Here is a 24864-nt window from a genome sequence, read left to right on the forward strand (position 1 = left end):
GCAATAGTTTCCGTCGCATATTCCTGTGGTTCGGTGTACAAGAGAAGTATGCATGCATGCATTGCTTGATCTTTTTTTCAAAAATAGGTGGTGAAAGTCCATGAGAAAAGGCCAGGGCCCCGATTCTGAATGGCAATTAGATTAAATTTATAACATTCCTATTATACCAACTTTTGAATAATTTGTTTTTTTTTTTAATAGTGCATTCAATCATCGGCCATTGTAAATAGCAGAATTTGGGCCGTGGCCAAAAAGGCATGTCATTTAGCTAAATGGCCTAGTAGGTATTTGATAACTTCGTCAGATACAGCGACATAGTAAACAGTGATGGGAAATTTAAAATGAAATCAATAAAAACAGTTTCCACTAGGGAGAGTTCCAATGCGAGTCTCAACATAAAATAAAATATAATCAACATGCGCTGTTAAAGTATTACCAATAAAAAATATCGTTTTAAATCAATAAAACGAAAAGCAATAATGATAAAAACTAGTTAAGTCCGAGTCTGACTTCCGTCAGAGTGTGTGTTCCGTACAAATATGTAGGTAAAAGAAAAGCATAAATGCAAATGAAAATGGTTACCCCTCAAATTAATGTCGTTACCATTTGCGCGTTGCTTAGATTTTGTCGCGCTATTTTAAATCGGCAAGAAAAACACACTTTGTCACTTTTAACTGAAGGTTCTGACTTAAGGTTCTTTAGATACAGCATGTAAACATTAGGACGAAGAGAGAGCGGAGCCTTAGTAATGGGTTTTCGATTTTACCCTTTGGCTAAGGACTCCTAAAACCAATATAACCACTTAATACTAAACTTGAGAACAGAATATACCTTGGGGTTGTACCAGGTAACGAAATCTACAAGAATCTAATTAACATACCGCATTACAATCAGATCTAATGCAATCAGTGTTAGTTTTAAAGTATCAAAGATAAAACTTCCTTAAATAATTATAATCAAACAAAATAGCAAAACAACAATTATCTTTATAAGCGAAGATAACGTAATCAAGTGGTGTGAAGACAGCATAACACCAGTGCCCCCCCACATAGCCACATTGACAGTCCTGCAGTCGTAAACATTGCTATATTTACAATGAGTAAAGTAGATCTAATAAACCAGGATTTAGTTAGAGAGAGGGGCACATGTGAGTTTGACATCGAAGAGTTGACATATTATCTGGATGGAGATGCCGCAGCAACGGCAAACAGGAGAAAGTTAGGTAAGTCTTGTATTTTCAACGTTTGTTTATGTGGAGTAAAGTTGTGCGTGTGTAGTGTTTTCTTGGACTTTGAACTCACTTGAGTAAGTGTTAGGTTCTAATTTTATACACGCGATATTGTGACGTCACGTTTGTTTGAGGAAGTTTACCAATATGGTTTGCAAACGGTATTGCTAGTAACTACTTACGTATTAAATTATTGTTGTCAATACTATTATTCGTAACTTAGTTTGCGATGTGTATCGTAAGGATATTTATGTAAGATTGAATGCAAAGATAATAATGTTGTTTTTAACCGATGTCCAGTGGTGGACCTTTATAGGCTAAAGTAATTGACAGATGAAACCTATTCTTTCGTTCTGCTGGGCAAAAGACTTCCCCGTACGTCTTACTTTCCCTTTATGCTATTGTAATTTGTCCTTATTGATCAAATTAAATTTGGACCGCTCGGCTCCAAAGCGATGAAAGTCAGAGCAATATTTTGCACCTGAGTTGTTTCTATCCATGTATTAGCAGGCGTTTTCACTCGAGAACTAATGATTGCCTACATTATTGTTAAAGGTACCTTTAATGAGACGATTCATCATTATTCTGAACTTAAAATCATATAAACTTGGCAGAGTTTTAGACCTTTTTACTAAAACAATAGATTTGTCCTCGATTGTAAGAAAATTTTATTGTTTTAGAGGACAAAGTGCTGAGTACTGAAGGTCTCTTCGATAAGGTACCAGAGGACTTCCTCAGTCATAAAGAGAAGTACGAGAATGCTGTACGTAAGGCTGTTCTGTTCTACAGAGCGCTGCAGAATGCTCTCGACCCAAATATGAGTGATCAGGAGAAGGCTTCGTACGTAAACTCATTCATTGATTATTTTATACAGTTAGGTATTCCGTCTATCTTTTATCGAATGTCATAATTTTTACATTACTCAAAAAAGCTGTCTCAGTCTTACAACCAAGAAAGGCCTTGTTCACTATGTACATAAAATATATACCTATAATTAATCTGTTAATGGTTTGGCAATTCCAGATACAATTGTTTTGTGACGTAAGTACTCTTGAATTATGAATTATCGAGTGATAAAATTGATAATCAGTAATACTAATAATTTGGCTCAGAATAAAAAAACGAACTTTGAAACTATAAAATTATAAAGCATCCAATGGTTAGGATAGCTGGCTGTATAATAGCTATTTTGATAGATGTCGATCATGTGGAGTAATCAAAAGATGGATTGCAGAAGGGTCTCCAGATGTCGTTATTTCCAGAATTTAAAAATTAATGTGTGCCAAAGGGGTCAGCATCAATTTGCATCATTGGTTTGAAAGATTTGATTGTTCTGTTTCAGTACCACTTACCGCAGCCTGCTCCCAAGTGCGGTGTTCAAAGAACAGAGTCCCTTCACTCTGCACGTAGCCATGTTCATACCAGCTATACTGGGACAGGCCAACGAGGAGCAGAAGAAGTACTGGTTACCGAGGGCCAGCAAAATGGAAATTATTGGCACTTACGCACAGGTAGGAAACATTAGAAAATTTTCAATGAAATTATTCCTGATCTGAAAGTATGAAAAATTGCTAAGCAGTTTCGATTTACTGTTCGATGTGTATTTTTTTTACAATGAAAGCTTTGGTGCGTAAAGTTGGCATATTATGACCTCAGTAATCTAAAAACTCCTAAACGGTTTATAAGGACGAAATTTAGTTTCCAATTTTGGATAGAACGTTTAACTAAGATTTTATCGATTTTCAGACAGAGCTCGGCCATGGTACGTTCATAAGAGGATTGGAGACTACAGCTACTTACGATCCGAAAACCGAAGAGTTTGTTTTACACAGCCCCACTTTATCGTCATATAAATGGTGGCCTGGGAGCTGTAAGTAAACCTATTAATGATAAATAAAGTCAAATATGATATGTAATATCGAAGCTTAGAGCTTTAAGCAAATTATAATTTTACCGCATTATCAGCTATTATGTGCGTCAAATCACCATCAATCTTTTATCTCAAAAAAAAAAAAAAAATTTTAAATAAAAACTACCACTTATAAAGAATCCACTTCTAACGGAAGAAAATTATAAATTAATTTTGAATATTTTAGTGGCCCACACCGCCAATTACTGCATAGTAATGGCTCACCTATACAGTCAAGGCAAGAGTTGTGGCATCCAGCCCTTTATAGTTCAGCTCCGTGATGAAGAGACCCATATGCCTCTCCCTGGGATCAAGCTCGGCGAGATTGGAGCTAAACTTGGATTCAATACCGTGAACAACGGATTTCTTGGTTTCGAGAACCACAGGATAGCAAGAGATCGAATGCTGATGAAGAATGCTCAAATTGCAAAAGTAAGTTGAAAGAAACATAAATACGTTGATCCACTAAATTATAAAAGACTAGGAAATGGTAAACCGTGCGAAGTAGAACATTAGAAGGCGAAGTAGGTATCCTGCCGGACCAGCGGTATGGTCCGAAATGGTTACCACAGCCCCGCTACAGAAAAAGCAATCCATCTTTTTATTTTTTTAGGATGGGACATTCACAAAGTCGGCCAACAACAAACTGACTTACGGCACCATGGTGTACGTGAGAGTGGTGATCGTGAATGGCATGGCCAACCAACTAGCAAGAGCAGCCACCATAGCTGTCAGGTACTCCGCAGTCAGGAGACAGTCGGAGCTGAAGCCAGGGTAAGAACATCAAACTTACATTATCTTTCAGAAAATATTTCACAAATGCAGTAGTATTAATCTTATCTTCTGGATTATATTTTTTTTGGACAGTCATCGGTATTTTTGTTTCTTATGTTTTATAAGCTGAAACTCATCCTCGAGTTGATTGACTGCACATTTTGTATTCCACATTGTTGTTCTATCGATTATAAACAAAAGGTAAATATTTCTCTGTTCAGAGCTGGTGAGCCTCAGATTATGGATTACGTAACACAACAGCACAAGCTCTATATCGCTATAGCGTCTAGCCACGCGTTCAGTCTAATAGCTAAGTGGCTCTCCGGAAAGTATTACAAAGTAACCGGGGATCTGGAGAAGGGGAACACTGATGAGCTGCCTGAGGTATATAAACTGATATTTTGTAGATACTTCAATAAGAAAACATATTGCTTCAATATGGAGTAAATTGACGATTCTATATCAAACTAGGCTCCTGTGACTCAGGTGAAGTAACCAAGTTTAGCATCAATCAAGACGAAGAAGTAAAAACTTTCATACCCTAAAACTTCTAAATGGCTGGACCGCATGTTATCAAACATGTCTTAGAGCACTCGCACATAGTTCACCTTTAATACGTACTACAAACCACAGATAAACACGTCAAACTTATTGTGACATCCCTCTTTTTCCTTCTTCCCTCCCCAAAAAAGCTACGGATGTAATTTAGAAACATATTTTAGTTGCACGCCACAGCCTGCTGCCTGAAGGCAGTGACGACATTGGACACTACAGCGCTGATCGAGCGCTGCCGGCTGTCCTGCGGCGGCCACGGGTACATGCTGAGCTCGAACCTACCGCAAATATACGGCCTGGCGACCGCAGCCTTTACCTATGAAGGAGAGTTTACTGTGTTAATGTTGCAGACTGCCAGGTACACTTGACTAGATGTTATTCACTTGGCTAAGTACGCTTCTTTTAGTTATGTACTCCACGTATGCTATGACGCTTCCGCTACATTTGTGATGTACGCTAAACTATGCCTCACTCCTGATATTTTTTTTAGATGAAAGCCTCTTTTCTCCTTTTTATAATACAAAATTATCCACGTCGTCCGTAATTTTGTTGGACGGTCAAAGGTTGTCAATTTATTAATAGGCGTATAATAGAAACTTTAAAGAAAACATATAAATGATTTGTTTTTAAACGTTTATACAAAGTAGTTCCTTCAGAATTCTTTTTACAATGACATTATAAATTTGTATAAGGATGGTGATTCATTCACTTATTTAAATTATTCTTGTGGGCGTTAGAATAAAACTTATAGTGACTTAAATAATGAACTTTTAAGTGTTTTCCTAAACTGTTTAATGGGTTTTAACATGCATAATTTCTGTTTGCAAGAAGGAGCCATTAATTAATTTATCGTTATACAAATATCAATAGTATTTACATAAAAAAGCAATACCATTAGACTGTAGTATCATTATTAAATTTATTTAAATCTCGTTGTTTTATCAGCTATAAATGACGAGGACTGTGTGGGATTGATGGTTTTTACTCTACTTTTTTTGTTAATTAAATATTTAAAAGTTATTAATACTAATTAGACCAGCTCGACATACTATTTCATGCCGTGAGCTATGATTATATTATACAGAATTTCTCTAGAATGTAGCGGACGAAAAGAACGAATGATAAATTAATCATGATGAAGACAGTTAAGTTAATTAATATTTCAGACAGAGTTAGACTTCAACCAAGCTTCTTCCTGGTTTTAGGTCTTTAGTAAAAGCTTGGGAGCAGGCGTTGGCTGGAAAACCTTTGAGACCCACAATGTCTTACTTAACAGAGAAGAAACAGACGGCAAAGTGGAGCAATTCTATCGATGGGATCATTGATAGCTTCCAAAGAGTGGCTGTGGGGTGAGTTAAATGTAATAAGACTAAAATATGAGGATCTTTTAAATGAGTATAAAAACAAGAGCTATTACGTCATCGCGACGGCTCCTGATTAAGGTTCGAAACTTGTCGGGCAATTCGTGTGAATATTACATTCATGTATCATCATGTCATTCAATGAATCACCCTCACAAAGTTTACTACAAGAGTAAGAGGATCGTATAATTTCGACATTTTCTACTGCTGGCAAGGTCAACCTATCTGTACCTATATCTTGAAAACATCGTTTACCAACTGTTTAGCTTACCTAAACGGGCAGACTTGGTGAAATAACAGTTCTCACGTAAAAAATAAACTCCATCCAATCTTATCTCACGTAACCGTGTTACTTTCGCATTTAATGATTATTTTTTATGGCAGGAAATTAGAATCAGCCGTGGCAAGTATTAAAAAATACTCGAAACAAGGCATGGCCCCCGAGGATGCCTGGAACATGTCGTCAGTGCGACTAGTGGCTGCGTCTGAGGTAACAAAATTTTGAGACATCATTTACATATGCACTACGTAGCTGGTGAGTACCACCTAACTCGAGGCGGTGGGATAAATTGAATGTATACCGTGTAGTCTACCTGAAGGTGGAAATTATGAAAGGATTTGGATGCCTTTGACTAACATACAGATGAACAGTATTGTATACTGGGTGCCATGAACTTCTTTGATTAAAAGTTAGTTCGAAATAAAACAATAATTTATCTTTTTTATACTTACACTAAAATACTCAAATTTTGCTAGGTGCAAGTAAGTAATTGTTGTAATGAATCCAAAGTAGATTTTGTTATTTTTCATGGGCGCTTGTAATGTTAAATCGTTACAAATAATTACTCCAGTTGCACGGTTCTAATTGCTTTTTTTTCTCTGGAGAGGAAGCGAGGAAAAGCTGATTATGTTATGACCTTATGCTAACCTCTGATCTAGGATAACACTTACATGGGTTGGATATTTTTAGGTGATAGTCATTTTAAAAGCCATTTTATAGGTATGTAAATAGCATCGAAAAAAAGAGTAACAGCATAAATAATTATAATAATTTTATTGTAATTTTATACTAATAGATACTGGTAGCTACCGAAATAATACCATTATTTATGTCTTTATAATGTGACAGCATTTTATTCCAATGAATTTTCCTAAAACTCAGTATGAATCACCGGATTAGCTCTTTTTCGCAAACTTTGATAAATTGAGATTATATTAATTTATATTTATTGTATATCTTTTTTTTATGAGGCGATGCGTTTATCTCATTTTTATTTCTTCCTCTATAATTCTGTAAATTTTATGGATTTGAATTCAGTTTTATTACTTAGCTCTTATGCTGCCGCTATCTAATTTATGTTTTAGTAAACCTACCATACCGTTTATAATACGAGTAAGTATTCAACTAAACTGTTTTAAAGATATTTTATAATTGTTACTAGGAACCTAAATCAGGTACAAAATCGAAGCTGGCAGATCAATGGTTCATTTTTTTTTAAATAAATAACTTCTGACAGTAATACATCATGACAGCCTACAGCTACTTAAAAGATATTAATTTAAAATTTGACACGATACGATTAATCTTACTAATGACGAATATTTATTATGATTAGTAAAATTATAGTAATTTTGTACTACACTTTACCGTAATGCGGTTGAGTTGACTGGATTGTGTTAATAATCTTCGGTTAAGTAAAATAAACTAATTCTACCTCTCCCTTTTCATATTTAGACAGTGCCACAGCAATGTGGCCACGGTTGAGATGAACTAGGGCTAAAACATACATATGACTAAATAAATAGGAAGTAAAATACATAAATAGGGAGTAAAAATGTAAGATGTAAATTTCACACTTAAGGTAAACCACAAAAATGTTTTCTTACGAATAATAAAATAATAGTGCTGAATAATAAAGTGTCGGCTATTCGATACCCATGTTTAACAAATGCCAATAACCTTAGAAACGAAACAAAAATATCTATTAATCTTATTAACACGTAGAGTTTAGCATAAAGCTATAAAACACCTTTTGTATTTTTAATTATTAGCGTGTTAATACCATAGTGTCAACGTTAATAGACTTCCTTATTTTCTTAGTATCTCTTTATGAGAGTAACGGTTACTAAATGTTGAATATTTTGATTATTAGATGAAAAAATCCATGGACTGTTATGTGGCCAATTCAATAATTAAATTGTCTTCATCAATCAAATCCCTTGCAATAGCTATTAAAGTTTTGAACTACATTTATGACTTTATGTTCATTTTGTTCCGGTTGTGTTTCGCTAAAATTATGTTTGACGGGCGTGGCTAAGTAATGGCTTGATTGTACGATACTTTTTAATTACTATTTTATTCTCTAGAATTAATTTTATATATTTAATAACAGTAAAATTATGTATAGGCAGTAGCAGTAGTGAGTAATAACACTTGCTTTCAATTGAAGGTGATAAATTCACCGATGTTATTAATCTTATTTGTGGTAAGATGGGGTATCCTCTTGGACATCCACATCTTCGGAGAAGGAGGCGGGTACTGGCAAACTCTTACTGACTAAGCTTATTAGCAGTTCAACGCCTCCCGCTATTGAATGTGTGGTAATGCACAGAAATTAATGACATACGCCAGCGCATGCAGCATACCTCAAATCAAATATTATATCTACCAGTATGAATCCTATTTTCTTTTTGCATACAGAAAAATAGGACTACGAAAAATCAGACCTACCCAATCAGACCTACACAAAATTTGAAGAAAATCGGTCGAGCCCTTTCGGAGGTTTTCAATTTCGTATACCGCGACACGAGAATTTTATATATTAGATGAAAAATAAGGCTTCCTTGTACAAAATATTCACACTAAACAACCTAATAAATTACAGAATAGATAACATTAACTGCATGAAACTTGATAGCTACCTATGTTTGCGGCTAAGTGTGGGTGGACCATTTACCATAAAGAACATAACGTTTAGGAGATTATAGACTTCCTATTTTAGAGACAATAAAGTTTTACATAACTTAAGTAATTTTAATAAACTCGGCGTCTTTTTTTCGATTATGTGTAAACGGAAAGACTAAATGAAGACGATGCATGGCGGCTTAGGTTTAGAAACTACCCGCTTTCTCCCCCGAGGAGGAGCGTTTTCAAGTTCTTAAATAAAATAAAAGAAAAACATTATGTAATTATTTTTTTACTTTTTATTTCACATTTTTTGTCAACAGGCCCACGGCCGCGCAGTAATGCTATCGACATACAAGTCGGAGTTGGAGAGGACGACTACCTCTCTCTCGGAGCCGCTGAGGAGAGTGCTAGGGTATCTGTTACACCTGTACGCTGTTTACTGGACCCTGGAGAAAGTTGGTGACCTGCTGCTGGTAAGTAAATATTGATTTATTAGACCTACAAAGAAGGCCATACATCTTAGATCGGACTATTCAGCAATTCAAAATGTTACTCGATAAGCGATTCAAAATGTTAGATTTACCACAGCCTCATAAAGAATAGGTAATGAAATGGCAGAAAAATAAGAGAGACTTTTTTAAAGAGATGTTATGCAACCCTAAGATCGGAAACGAGATTATTTGGAGGAGTGAGCAGAATGTGATTAACTGAAGTGATTCGGTTGGTCAAATCTAAGAAAAAGGCCTAACTGCTGTGATATATGACTGGTGTTGACCACTGCTTGTGGTGATTAACAAGATAACGCAACATTAAAAGAATTAAACAGTCACGGCACTTAAATATAATTAACTACTGCAATAAATTGCAATGATCGGTCGCACGGGGCTAAAGCCTTAAAGTAGCTATGTTGTGAGTCCATCTACCCCAGTAGGTATCTAGCCATCTACACTTGACACGGATATTTTTAAAACTTCATTACTCGTACTGTTAGATAATTTAGATAAATCTAAACTAACAGGTTGAAACTTCAGAAATAATAGCACATCACAATAGCTTTGATTATCTGCTCGGTACAGTTAAAACATATTTATTGCGCTCGCCTGTCTACCGAATGGCCATTTTGGATTTATACTTTTTGTACCTACGTGTGCAAGATTAATAATCTGTATTTATTATGTTTATGCACCTGGTTCTTGGGAGGTTTGTAACTGTTCTATTTCCTAAAATTATTTGAAGCAGGTGTAGGTTACTGACAGGTAGATCTTTCAGTCATTTTAAAAATCAAGTTGTAAGTTTTTAGGAAAAAAAGGGCATGTAAGTAAACGAAAATACAGTCTATTCCATTCTAACATTTTTATATATTTAAGTGAATACTAAACAGGAAAATGCATACGTACTATTCAGACAGTATAGAGCACGTGTAAGCTGTAACCTTATAATTTCATGGACCTCACACCCGTTATAAGTTATGTCAAATTGTCGGAGATCCCAACGTGTCATATTTTTAGTGTTTCTTTGAAAAATGTCGTTTAAAAACCGCGAACAGTTGTGAATCATAAAACATACTTTGTACTGTTACGTGCAGTTTTATTGGTGCTAAAGTTAACACTGTTACCGTTTCTGTCACCAAATAAGGGAAGTGATATAAAGATTAATGAAACATTGCGTAATACGCGTTTATCACATATGACTTGTGTTGCATTTTATCATTGTCAGCACGTCACATCTTGTGTACCGTTGCTTTTGAAAATGACAGCTTCATAAAAGAATTTGTTACTTAACCACACCTACGAAAGACCTTATACATTTTTGACTCTTGATTTTGCAAAACATAATTTTCGAGATTTAATTTCAAAGTTTTATAATGCTAGGTTAAAAAAAAACTCGTAAATAACAAAATAATTACTATTTCGAACATTTGAACTTACCTGTGTAGAAAAAGAAATAATTATATGGGTTTTATGATGTAGTGAGCAACGTTCTTGAAAAATGCAGCACAGTAAATATTTGTCTGGCATAGACAGTTAGGTATGAGTTAGGATTCAACGAACCTGTGTATTATCTGTGATTGACGTTTGATTCTGAGATAGTAAATAAATAATAATGCATTGCGGTTAGTATTTCTCTGTACTGTTAAACGATAACTGTATGCTTTTTTTTCGAATCATGAAATTACTCCTCCCGCTTTGGGTTGAGTGGAAGAGCGTTTTAGAATTTAACTGATTAAAGCCCACCCAACCATTGCCCTTTGTGTCTGGATCCGCGAGCAATTCGGAGAATCCTGGGGGCCCAATACGCATCCACCTGTCGCTTTCTGTCGCCGTCCAGGTCGCAGTCCCGCGCCTATTCTGGCCGGGAGCCTGTATGCCTGCTTATCTAAATGTCAGTCCGTATGTTTGCTGCCTGCAGTTAGCTTAGAAGTTAGAAGTACAAATTACCTAGGTGGTAACTTACTCACCAATAATTAATGCGTACTATAATATGAAGCTGTACAGTTTGTGACGTTGTTGGTTGTAATCTTGGAATAAAGCTAAGGCAATTTTGAAATTAAAAAGAAAACCAATAATACGAAACATTGTAAGTATATTAATCCCATCAGAGAAGGCAGCCAAACGTTCATTTGGCAAAGAGAAAATGACATTTAGAAAATATCTATTCGTTTCAAAATTAATTAAAATTAACCATAGAAAACACGATATGTTCAAATGTAAGCTATAACTTAAACAAAGTCACATCTAGATAGATATCTGGACTTGATTTATATATAAAATTAATTGAAAATTCGTTCTGAAATCACGATGTCTTTAAATGATCGCTATATTTGTGCAAAACAACCGTTTAGAACCAGGTGTCACAAGGATAGTCTAGTTTTTTATTAGTTTCGGTATAAATTATACGTTCGGTGAAATTTATGGATATTGGACGGACCTAAGAAACTAAATTAGTATCTATGAATTCTTTATGCGTACTGGGCGTGACTTGACTGAATATTTATTGTACTATGTAGTTATAAACATGACATGCAAGGTATAAATGACATTGCTATGCAAAAAAAACTGATTTGGCATTTGCCATTGACAAAAAAAAGAAAACAGTTGAAGGCGTAGTAGAAGATGCCAATGTTTATAAAAAGTATTTTCAAGTTTCTATATACTCAAGGTCAGTATAACCAAGGTCAATAACTAATTGCTGTCGTACGGTCAATTACATACTTATAAGTGCCCTAAAAAACTATAATTTATGTTCTGTAATTTACGACATATATCAAAACATAAGTAACGTATTAAGCTATCGGATGTTGTTAAAATTCCAATATTAATGTATTCATTATACTGATCCAATATCGTTTTGTCAAAGCTCCATTTTTTTGTCATAAAAATTGGTTTCGATTGAAAACATCGTTGACGTTAATTGCCTGTGAATTTAAATACGAAATACTAAATTATGTGAAAACTGTATTCAATCAAAACGAATTAACGGATTACGATATTTGAATACATTAAATAGTATTAAATTAAAGGGTTTACATCGATTAATGTTGTCAATAAATATTATTGTTTCTGATAATTATTAACGTTTTTTGTCAATATTGTGATTAAAACTTTATTTTATGTTAAACGGAATATTTTTAATATTGATTTGTGTCTGTATTAAATAGCGTTAAACTCGCCTTTCTTTAGCTTTTTAATATTTGGATTAATTTATTTTCTTTTTATTGATTTAAGAACTTATCTGCAAATTATAACATTTTATAGATATGATTCCGAGTAAAATCTGTTCATGACTAGAATAACTAAAATAAAGTTGCATATGCTTAGGTTCATTGAACACTTCAGATTTTCATGTATCATGACTCTGTAATCTATATTACTAATTTTATTCTAAAAGGTGTCTTTTTTACTCTACGTTGCACTCATTAACCCAAGCAGGACCCAATGCGAAAAAAGCTTCCTTAATTTGGCAAAGAATAAAATAAATGACGATCGCTACAAAATATAAATGGTCACCGAATTTCTCGAAGTTATTATAAATTGTTCGTGTTGTGGGATGTTTTTGCAGAGATCAGTAAATTACCGGCTTATCTATCAGCCGTGATGTCTGCAGTCATTGATTACCCGTTTATTATGCTAAAAATTGACTGATTCAATCACGCGACTATGCTTGTAGTAAATTTATTCAGTTTGAATTATTGACTTCGTATGAAACCTCTCGCTTTGTTTGTTTAAATATGAATAATCAAACAATAGCACCTAAAAGTATGTTATATTTGGAAGATACTCTAAAGTAATTCAATAGATGGAACTGAGTTTCACTCTGTCTGTTTTCCAAGTATCTGCCGAAGCATCAAACGTATGAAACTAACTATCGTGTCGGCGAGACCCCTTATATCTGACTTCCTATGATATGACTGGTTGTCAGAATCAAAATAAATTGAATTGTAGGTTAAATTATTAATTTAAGTCACAATTTGACAGGTCAATAATTTTCCATATACAGTTGACCTTAACATCATAAGGTGTAGCTTACAGTTATATTATTATAGAGGTCAATACACGGACGAATCCGCAACAAAAACCGATGGCTCATCTGACCGAGTGTCAATAGATCAGTATCGATCATATTTCTAAACTGGTTCCGGTACATATAAACAGTTGGTAAGTTGTTGACTTAGTTTATTAAGAGAAAGTATTTTGTTACACTTTCCGATGATTAGGTTTTGTTATTTTGTAGATGCCTGGAAATGCTAGATTATCGCGTTCAGTTAGGGTGTTTCCTTTTTTGTGGTCCCGTGCAAAATACATAAAAGACTAGACTCTATTTCTAGACACTATCTATTTACAGATATATCTGCGTTTTAAAATTGTAATAATTGTTCTTAATCCTATTTTTTCGTTTCGCCAGCTGTCATGTTGGACCTGACTAGCCTATAAGCTAGCAAGATCATTGATTATTATAACGATGACGCATGTAGTAAATAAATATTTTAGTAAAATATATTCATTTTAAAATGTTAAAGGCTTTTTTACTGTAAATATCAAGTTTCAACTTACTATATCTTGGATTATTTTTAGCTACTCTATAGTTAAACAGTTAAAGTGGTAGGCCCCTTTTTTACATTTTTCCTCAACAGGTTTTCAAAGCGTTATGCGTGATGTCTTGCGGTTTGACCTCATGTCAGTCACGTCACATTAGCATGTTTATTGGGTCATAAGTTCATGACATCATACAACTTTTTGCGATTTTAATGACCGTATAGAATGGATCCAATTTTTTTGCTGCCGATATAACGCTATATAATTTACCTAAGTGGTTATTAAACGTTTGTTATTAGGTATTTTAATTACCTTTATGACTTCGTGGTTGAAAAATCTCCTAGACGTACCTATATTTCTAGAGGTATAACATTGAATGCACAAATAAATTTAAACTTCATGTAATTTTTTCAGTAGTCCACTGTAGGCCGCCAGGATTTTTTGGAAGTGATAGCCATAGAATATTATTGAGATACCTTATTAGTAAGACCGCCAAGACAAAGATCTGGAAATCGAACCCAAGACACGCACCCACATTCGAATATCGTATGCAGTTTAAAAAGAAATGTCAAAGCTTCCGTGTTTCGGAGGGCACGTAAAAGTCCTGCCCCTAATATCTCTCCGGTCGAGTCCTAGTCCAAGATTGCTCTCCCATCGGGCTACGAGAGTACGGAAAGCAAGAGTGGGCACCAAGAGTTTTTGGAGTTGGTGTACTCGTTTGAGCTCCAAACTATGATCCCCGCAGCTGGCTGATGTCTTGCAACATTAGTCACCCTGGCCGGTATCGGTCTGAAAATTATTATTATCCATGTTTTTCTATGGAAGATGAAAAACTTTCAATCAGTGTAATATTTAAAGTATAAATCTAACTTATCACCGTCCTGACTCCTGTAATTTACGGAAATAACAATCCATGACCAACCCCGCTAAGCGGACATAGGAGAGAAAAGATTCGTTTGATTATTCAAAACACATCTCGCATTGGCAGTAAAAATCAAAATATGATTGTTTTCTTTTTCTGTTTTTCTTTATAGTACACGTCAATATCAGAAAGTGACATCCAGCAACTGCAGGATGTCTACGAAGACCTCTTGGGCAAGGTGCGCCCCAATGCCGTGGGACTGGTCGATGCTTTCGATTTCAGAGATCAGGTACAGTATTAACAGCAAAATAAAAGTCAGTCACGTGTAAGTCCGGCTAAAGATATTTGTCGTCTTCTTGATCGGCGATATCCTCGATCTTTATACTATGTATTTGTTAACTAGCAGATAACATCTTCAGAGAACATTTCAATTGTCTAGCTATCACGGATCAGTAGTACAGCCTGGCGAAGGTCGAACGACAGACGGCAAGAAGCTTTTTTTTATTTTTTAAAGAAAAAACCCCTAAGTTCGGTCGGGTTTTTTTTTTAAGATTGATATATATAAGTACCTACTAGAGATACTGAGTGTAAGTACTTATACCACGTTTGTATAACTAGCGACACCTCTTTATTCCTTCAAAAGGCGATCGGCTTTTTGGGGAACGTGGAATTCCTACCTTAAAAAACTACAATGTTGGTCATCATTAGCTCAAAGCTGGAGTGTCTAATATATCCTAGCTCCACCAATATCAATTAATTTATCACACCATCGTAAATCAGTACTCAACTGTAAAACTGTCATCAAATAAAATTAAATGTCTGAATAAGGTTTTTATATTCTTAAATAATAGTAGTAGTCGAGAAGATTTATTGCAGAACAAGAGCTTATCCTCCCAATTTATGTAAACGACGAACTAGAAGTTTTATTTGTCTAGATCCTGAACTCGGCACTGGGCGCGTACGACGGCCGCGTGTACGAGCGGCTGATGGAGGAGGCCCTCAAGAGTCCGCTCAACGCGGAGCCCGTCAACCAGAGCTTCCACAAGTATCTCAAGCCCTTCATGCAGGGGAAACTGTAACTGAATTGTTTACCTAAGTCTTCACAATACATTAAATATGTTTTCTTTTAAAATTTTGTATGTCGAGAACTCATGACCTAATTTTGTATTTTTGTAACAAGTTTATTGTACGTATGCAAATGGTTCATGTTGTAAATAAATAAATCAGTATTACAGTATTTCAAGCTTTTTATTAATTTATCGTATTCATTCTGAAACAACGTTCAACGGCAACAAATAATTCGGTAAATTATATAAATAAATAACTTACAATTAATAAATGCATTTGAGCTTCTTGCAAATACATCAAGACAAGTGTCGAGTTAACCGGGAGTCGTCGTGATGTGGTTGCTTACGAGTGCTTCTGGCACTGGAACCAAACTGGTTGCTTAGAGAGACTGGGCGTTGGCGTGAGCGGAGCCGTAGCCGGAGGAGTTGGCCTGGGAGTTGGTGACCCTGAAGGCGGTGTTCAGGCCCTGGCTCTTGGCGGAAGACGCGGCGTTACCGAAGCCGTGCGACTGGGCGTCAGCAGAGGTCCTGGAGCCACCGTAGTAGGCGCCGTGCACGTTGGCAACAGACTTGGCCGCGCCGTATCCAGCAGAGTGTGCGTCAGCGTTTGCGTTGGAGGCGCCGGCACCGAAGGTGTTGGCGTTAGCGTTAGCAAAGCCGTAGCCGTGAGTGTTGGCGGCAGACTTGGCGGCGCCGAATCCGGAGTAAGTGTTGGCCTGAGCGTGGGCGGCGGCGGGGGCGTCGTACAGGGTGCCGAAACGCCAGGAGATGGTCCTGCCACGAGACACCTTTGCGGAGGAGGCAGCGCTTCCAGAGCCGATCACGTTCGCGTTTGAGGAGGCAACTTCTTGAACTGGGAACGGGACGTATGCGGTGTGAAAGACGGGGGTCTTAGCTTCGATGACGGTGGGGTACACCTGACTAGCGGGCACAACGGCAACAGGAGCGACAACGGGGTAACCGTTAGACTGAGCCACGGACGATGCGGAGCCCTGACCGCTAGACTTGGCAGAAGTGCTGGTAGAACCGTATCCGGAGTTGGCGTTAGAGTTGGCAGCTCCGAAACCGGAGCCGTAAGTCTTAGCGTTGGATGAGGTGGAGCCATAGCTGCCGGCACCTCTCTGGGTGTTGGCGGTAGACTCAGCGACGCCGGCGCCGTTGGAGTTAGCGGATGCTACGGAGGAGTCAGAGGCACCGTTGCTGACAGCGGACGACTGTGCGGTGAGGGCGCTGGGGACCTCGTAATCTACTACGGCAGGGGCAGCGAAGTTCTGTTCATAAGTGATAAGAGTTGCGGGTGCGGGCACTGGGTAGTAAGGGCCGTTCTGCGCTTGAGCGACGGCGTTTGATGAGCCGTAGCCAGGGTTTGCAGGGTTGTTGTAGGTCTGCGCCTGGGCGACCGATTGTCCGGGGTAGTAGAATCCGTCGCGGGCTAGCTGCGCGCCTCCAGTGGAGCTTCCGAAGGCCTGGGCGACGTCTCCGTGTACATTAGCTTGAGCTGTGCTCACACCGCTGCCGGTGTTGTACGCCTGACCGATGGAGTAGGATCGTCCGTCACGATGTACATCTAGGAGGACAGATGATAAAAAAGTTGCAATTATTAAAAGAAAACAGAATAATTAATATTGTTTTTAAAATTATTTTTGTTGGTTTATTTTTAATTAAAATTAATGTAACTCACCGTTTATAAGGACGGGGCTAGAGTGGCAGACGGCGAACACCGCCACAGCTACAACGAACTTAGCCGCCATGTTTAGATCAGTGGAGAGGACACGGATGAGTGGATGCGGTGAGAGCATTTCTCCGCGCTTATATACTATGAAACGAGTGCCACCACTCCTGCGCGTAGCCGTGGCGCGGAGCCGCGAACTTCACCTACAAACTGACACTCATAAATTATGTGATGGATCGGTGTGACGTGATTATCGAACGTGTTTTTATTAATTAAGGATTTATTAGTACTTTGGCGTGTTCAGTATGAAGTGCAACGACCTTAATTTCCTAGTTTGACACATTTTTAAGATAAGACGCAATTTTTGAAGTGTGAATTTTATTACGTTGTAGTAAAGTGACGATAAAGGAAGACAGCATCGTAAAGCTTTTGGTGAACTTTTATGGCAACAAATTGTTCTTTTCCGTTTCGTGTTATCTCGATAGTGTATAATAAAATATATTTTGTTTATAAAGAACTGTTTTATTGCCCTTCGCAGAGTTTAACACATTATATTGAGTCCTGTAACGGCTAACATTTTTGTAGCATGCGGTAATGGTAGGTCACTGTCGACATTGTCTATTAATAGGTTACGTTTTTGTAGCAGATTAAGATAATGTTTCCCAGACTCTATAATAAGTAATTTTGTTTAACCATGATACAAAATGTATGCTCTCCAATAATCTAGCAATTGCCCAGATTGTATATGTCTTATAAACTCCAGTAATATAAAAACTTGATTGAACATAAATTAGATCGAAGTCAGAGGAATAGTATGTATTATTGAGTAGTATGATTGTATACGCATATATGAGGAATTAGTAAGTATTACCATTAAGTAACAAAGTTGGTATTTCATAAAAAATCAAAATTTATTTTTTATTAGTTGTATGCTAGATTAATTTATTGGCCAAAACCGTTTAAGATGGTTTCAAATGTTGAATTTAAACCTAAGCTTGCAAGTGCCTGCCTGCTGGGCAAATATTATCTTGTTTTAATGAACAAGTGATGTAGTAAAGTGCCTTTGTTATTTTGCTAGCACATCTGCGGGTTACTCACGATGTTTTCCATCATCGATAGTCAGTTTCGTCTAAGAAGACGAACCTGCAAAGAACTGCTCCACCAACATGATGATATCTCAGTAAACGTATATTTTCCTGAGCGTTTTAAAAGATATGGCAGTACTAATTCAAATAAAATGTTTATTTCGAATCATAACGCGAAACGCTTTATGTGAAAGTAATCAACAAAATCTCTGCATTTTTAAACGAAGTGATAATTTAAGTACAAATATCGGCGAATAGAGTGGGCACTCAAGAATTGTTAAGCCTATTGCCATAGGCTGGCTCAGATCGATCTAGTATTTTCTACAAAAGGCTAATCTAGGCAAAAGTTAATTTGCATTTGTTCATAAAAAAATACTTGCATTTCGACAATTTTATTGACTTTAAAAGCGAGTAAGGATCGTGAGTTTTATTTGGCGATAAAGTGAGTCCAGCGAGCTCAAAATGATAAAAGCAAAGCAAAAATTGTGATGTCCGATTACTGTGCCAGTAGGCACAGTAAGACTCTACTTATAAACTACATCTAGGTGATTTTCTATCGATAGTTAATTCAATCGATTTTGCAGTTTTATATTAAAATTGATTGGGTTATGATTTTTTTCTTTTTGTATATCTCTAGTTTACCGTGCGAGAACTTGTGTTGCATGACCTATAAAATACTCCATAGCGCTGGGTTAGTCATCTTAATTAGTGACGTATGTAAAATGTGTAGGTATTGTCAACGTGCTTAAAATAATTCTATTTTATGTTTATGTTTCTGTCTTTTAGGTTTTATCTTCATAAGTAGCCTGAATCATTTATTTATTTATGTACACACAACATACACAGAGTAAAACAAATATAAAAATGAATATACCTACAATAGGTACAAAAGACTGGACCAAATATTAGTCATCCCCAAAGTTCCGCCGTACCTAACAACAACTATTATATCAGAAAACTAAACCTCACTATTGTCTCACAAAAAGAAGTAAACTAGGTAGTAAATAAGGTTTAAAATCTTGTGTTGTCACAGTCGGTAGTGATCGTGTGGCTACAGAAACACACGTTTTAAAATATGAAGCCAAATTTCTCTATTAATAACGGATATTGTGATGTGTGGACATTGTGATTAAAAAAAACTCCCGCATTAAGAAATCCGAAATAATTAATTTTCTTTAATATAATCTATATATATAAAAGAAAGTCGTGTTTGTTACAACACTTATAACTCGAGAACGGCTGGACCGATTGCCATGGTTTTTGATTTGTTGGATTTGTTTCCGTCCCGAAAACAGAATACATCTTAAAAACAATGAAAACTCGATATGTGTAATGAATACTTTCATTTCAATAAATGCTGATTTGTTTATTACATGTAAAACTTTTGTTGTCAGGAGATCAGATAGTAGTATTTCATGAGGGTTGTAGCTGGGGAGCACGAGGGCGGTACCAGGAGAGCACGTAGCCGTAGTTGATTAGGGTGATACCAGGAGATCAGATAGTAGTATTTCATGACCTTAGAGTAGGTAGCAGTCATGAAGGGATTACCAGTAGAGCAGTGAGGGTTATAGCTGGGTAGCAGGTACTGTACGCGTGAGAGTAGGGTGGGACCTTAGAGTAGGTAGCAGTCATGAGGGGATTACCAGTAGAGCAGGTAGCAGTAATACATGAAGGTGGTACCATTATCGGGGAATGGTAGTCAAAATCAAAAATAAACTAGATATCTATTGGCAGCACCCATGAGTTTGGCTCTAAGTTGCAGTAGATGTATATGAAGGTGGTTGTGATCTTGCTGAAGGGCCGCGATTAGCATAAAAAACTAATTCAATCGGCAATATTAGTAAATCATGTGTTTCTTATTTACAACCTATATACAACTTAAAATGATTACTTAAAAACAATCAGCAATATTATCATCGACTCTAAGGCGGTACGAAGTCCGCCGGGAAAGCTAGTATACTATAACAAAGAAAATCTAAATATATTGGGTATCTTTACAAAGTGTTTCGGTTTTTTTTATTTAAGCTTCATCGAAAAACTTTTACCAAGAAAGTGAAAACTTTCGAGGAAGTAGCTAATGTAATAATTTAAGACAAAGCTCGACTACGGAGCTTGCGTTAATCATTATTACTAAACTTTATTATTCGTCACAAACATCTTTAAAATACCGAAGACTTGGTTGGTTTTGCTTTATCTTTGGTATCGGCATCAATCAAAGCATTACAAACAAGATTAAATTTAATAGAGTCGTATAGCTTTATAGCGGAGCAATCCCTTATCCTAAAACAAATGAAATGAAATGAAATGAAATCACCTATTCGACTCGAAGTCATTAAAGTTTCAAACAGAAGAAAAAAAAGGCAATATACATAATGCTTGCAATAATTCGGTTCAATCGGAAACCAGTACATGAGTCAAATTTAATTTGTAAGATTATATAAAAGACAAAGTTAAATATGTTTCATTGATTGTGTCTTGTGAAATAAATCGATTTTTCTAAAAATGCATATTGAAGCTATGCTTGTCTTTCTTCACAAATAATAAGTATATACAAAGCAACAATGCTTACAATTGGAAGGAGTTACTTTATAAAAAAATGAATATTATGACGAACATGGTTGTCTACAAGTGTGTGAGTATTTATGTTTTGATGTAACCGCACCGTGCAGTATAAGTGCGACCAATCCCGCGGTTTCGGTATTAGGACCAGAGTCATCGAAGTCGGAAAAAGTGCACAGTATCTCCATGGCCATGCCGTGTGGTCTCGCCATGGTTTATAGTCAAACGTAAAAAAGTGCACAATATACTCTCAGTATATAAAACAATAGAATAAACCATAATAATATTAAATAAATATTATCAATAAGTTTGGGCATAAATTCGAAATGTGTTTTTCGTAGGGATTAAATGAAAAAAGAAATCATATAGTTAACTTTTATTTTTTGTTTATGGCTTGTAGAGTCATTTGTAAGATATTATTATAAATTACAAATAAATAAATAATTTAAATTAAATAAATGCATTTGAGCTTCCTGCAAATACATCAAGACAAGTGTGGGGTTAACCGGGAGTCGTCGTGATGTGGTTGCTTACGAGTGCTTCTGACACTTGAACCAAACTGGTTGCTTAGAGAGACTGGGCGTTGGCGTGAGCGGAGCCGTAGCCGGAGGAGTTGGCCTGGGAGTTGGTGACCCTGAAGGCGGTGTTCAGGCCCTGGCTCTTGGCGGAAGATGCGGCGTTACCGAAGCCGTGCGACTGGGCGTCAGCAGAGGTCCTGGAGCCACCGTAGTAGGCGCCGTGCACGTTGGCAACAGACTTGGCCGCGCCGTATCCAGTAGAGTGTGCGTCAGCGTTGGCGTTGGAGGCGCCGGCACCGTAGGTGTTGGCGTTAGCGTTAGCAGAGCCGTAGCCGTGAGTGTTGGCGGCAGACTTGGCGGCGCCGAATCCGGAGTAAGTGTTGGCCTGAGCATGGGCGGCGGCGGGGGCGTCGTACAGGGTGCCGAAACGCCAGGAGATGGTCCTGCCACGAGACACCTTGGCGGAGGAGGCAGCACTTCCAGAGCCGATCACGTTCGCGTTTGAGGAGGCTACTTCTTGAACTGGGAATGGGACGTAAGCGGTGTGGAAGACGGGGGTCTTAGCTTCAATGACGGCTGGATACACCTGACTTGCGGGCACAACAGCGACGGGAGCGACGACAGGGTAAGCGACACCGTTAGACTGAGCAGCGGACGAGGCGGAGCCCTGACCGCTGGACTTGGCCGAAGTGCTGGTAGAACCGTATCCGGAGTTGGCGTTAGAGTTGGCAGATCCGAAACCAGAGCCGTAAGTCTTAGCGTTGGATGAGGTGGAGCCATAGCTGCCGGCACCTCTCTGGGTGTTGGCGGTAGACTCAGCGACACCGGCGCCGTTGGAGTTAGCGGATGCTACAGAGGAGTCAGAGACACCGTTGCTGACAGCGGAGGACTGTGCGGTGAGGGCGTTGGGGACCTCGTAAGCTACTACGGCAGGTTCAGCGAAGTTCTGTTCATAAGTGATAAGAGTTGCGGGTGCGGGCACTGGGTAGTAAGGGCCGTTCTGCGCTTGAGCGACGGCGTTTGATAAGCCGTAGCCGGGGTTTGCGGGGTTGTTGTAGGTCTGCGCCTGGGCGACCGATTGTCCGGGGTAGTAGAATCCGTCGCGGGCTAGCTGCGCGCCTCCAGTGGAGCTTCCGAAGGCCTGGGCGACGTCTCCGTGTACATTAGCTTGAGCTGTGCTCACACCGCTGCCGGTGTTGTACGCCTGACCGATGGAGTAGGATCGTCCGTCACGATGTACATCTAGGAGGACAGATGATAAAAAAGTTGCAATTATCAAAAGAAGACAGAATAATAAATGTTGTCTTAAAATTATTTTTGTTGGTTTATTTTTATTAAAATTAAGGTAACTCACCGTTTATAAGGACGGGACTGGAGTGGCAGACGGCGAGCACCGCCACAGCTACAACGAACTTAGCCGCCATGTTTAGATCAGTGGAGAGGACACGGATGAGTGGATGCGGTGAGAGCATTTCTCCGCGCTTATATACTATGAAACGAGTGCCACCACTCCTGCCGCACGCCGCGGCGCGGAACCGCGAACTTCACCTACAAACTGACACTCATAAATTATGTGATGGATCGGTGTGACGCGTGATCGAGTTTTTTTTTAATAATACAAGTTCACAGACTTGATGGCACTGGTTTCCTAGTTTGTATGATTGTGTGTTGTTTACTGATATATCAGATTCTAGTGTAAAGTTCAATAACAATCTTCATTGATGAGAACAAGTAATGAAGACAATTTAAATGAAAAGCTATGACAATCATTATCAAGGATTAATACTAACACATTTTTGTTTTATGTTGGCTTGAAACGAAATTGAATTTTAAATATTTCATGTGACCAGCTAGTAGGTACATATCAAGTTTCATTACGATTTCAGCAATTCAGAGTTGAAAAGTACTGTTTTCTTCAAAGCTGGAAAAGAGAGCCTTTTAAAAAAAATGTATTTAAAGTCTGCCGAATTAATAATCCTAGAAAATGCATTCAAGCATTTATAACTTATAGAAAAATTATTGATATTTTTGTACAACAGAAACTGGTTTTCGTTTATAATAATATATTATTCAGATGCAACGCCCCCAACTAGGCGGGTCTAGATCGCAAGATGGTATTTTTAAATCATCGGAATTATTATTTGGTTTCAATAATCATTTAAAAGTATATAAATGCAAACACCATTTATTGCTTCGCTGTCGTAACTTCAAACTTTACTCTGAAATTTGATTACGATAAATAAGTCTTTTTTTTCTACTAGATAATGTAAAAGCTAGTTAACCTTTGTATTAACAGTAACTACTAAAGATTTACCGACTTACATGATGGACCTAGTTCGATTAAATGCATAATCAAAATTGCCTGTAAGAAAATGCTTATTTAATATTCTTAAGTATATGATTCACAATATCAATTTTATTACTGAATACTGTATTAGTACATATATTATGTTTTTTTGAGACCTAGGTGCAACGACCTCACCCACCTACCTAACATATTAGCTCGAGATTAATTTGGAAATTTAAAATGGTGCGTGCTTTAAGTTTTTTAGAATATTACATAATAGCCATAATAGGTATGGTCGGAGGAAATCTATAAAAAAACAACCGATAAGAACAAAAGCGGTGTTTTATAAAAAAATATGAAGGTGCTTTAATAAGCAATTAATTAAAGCAAAATATATTTATTCTAATGCACATTAGAAAATCGTATCATTTAATCGAAACTCTGATATAAAATCTGCTTATCTGTTAATTTCCCTTATTTCAACATAAAAATACATTATTAAGTATGAGTTAAAAAACAATTTACATCAATAATATAAAATGGTTTCCTACCAGTAACGGGAACAGGGTCCAAGCTGCCGGTGTTAAGGACTCCAGAGAGAGGAACCTCTTCACGAAATGCGCCACATCGAGAAGTACCGCTTTCTGAATCCAATGTACCTGTGTTATTAAAGAACAACGTTTAAACAAATATGTTGGAACTCATAATCGAAAGGTTCAGGTCTTCATTATAGCAATAAAGTTTCAAAATTAAGAACAATAATTTTCATTACAATAAATAAATATTTCTTACCTGGAATTCTCATCTCTCCATAAGTTCCACAATGCGCACATTTCTTAACATTGGTTTTGCTTAATTATTGTGATAATTAAGAAGACATTTCATTTATATTCAATTATTTGTAAAGAATGAGAAAATATTAAACTAAGGAATTGGGCATCAATTGTTTCTTTATTTTGTTTTATTTTTTATTTGGCTGCAAATACGATTTAAATTTCGAACGCTCATCAAAGAGGTTAGCTATTTGCTTAGGTGACGATCAGAAA

General features: G+C 37.1%; 2 protein-coding genes across 2 annotated transcripts; one reads left to right on the forward strand and one right to left on the reverse strand.

Moving 5' to 3' along the window:
- Positions 1-935: 935 nt before the first annotated feature.
- LOC113496643 (probable peroxisomal acyl-coenzyme A oxidase 1) lies at positions 936-15867 on the forward strand. Its single transcript, XM_026875921.1, has 13 exons — positions 936-1222; positions 1909-2068; positions 2571-2739; positions 2975-3098; positions 3325-3569; positions 3751-3911; positions 4133-4295; positions 4634-4824; positions 5672-5815; positions 6212-6317; positions 9056-9208; positions 14803-14919; positions 15566-15867. The coding sequence occupies exons 1-13, from the start codon at positions 1096-1098 to the stop codon at positions 15707-15709; spliced, it is 2004 nt and encodes a 667-aa protein (XP_026731722.1). The 5' UTR covers positions 936-1095; the 3' UTR covers positions 15710-15867.
- LOC113496775 (fibroin heavy chain-like) lies at positions 15860-23308 on the reverse strand. The gene is given in 4 exon segments (XM_026876097.1): positions 15860-17264; positions 17379-17566; positions 21561-22773; positions 22886-23308. Coding segments are annotated over 4 exon segments (2706 nt in total). The 5' UTR covers positions 23004-23308; the 3' UTR covers positions 15860-16077.
- Between the last annotated feature and the right edge of the window lie 1556 nt (positions 23309-24864).

This window comes from Trichoplusia ni, chromosome 8, assembly GCF_003590095.1.
Source record: "Trichoplusia ni isolate ovarian cell line Hi5 chromosome 8, tn1, whole genome shotgun sequence".
Taxonomy (NCBI): domain Eukaryota; kingdom Metazoa; phylum Arthropoda; class Insecta; order Lepidoptera; family Noctuidae; genus Trichoplusia; species Trichoplusia ni.

Bases quoted from the DNA above. Each gene is read 5' to 3' on its own strand.
- LOC113496643 (XM_026875921.1), top strand. From the start codon at position 1,096: ATGAGTAAAGTAGATCTAATAAACCAGGATTTAGTTAGAGAGAGGGGC. The intron at 5,816-6,211 runs GTGAGTTAAATG...TTTTTATGGCAG, and splicing joins TTCCAAAGAGTGGCTGTGGG to GAAATTAGAATCAGCCGTGG. The intron at 6,318-9,055 runs GTAACAAAATTT...TTTTGTCAACAG, and splicing joins GACTAGTGGCTGCGTCTGAG to GCCCACGGCCGCGCAGTAAT.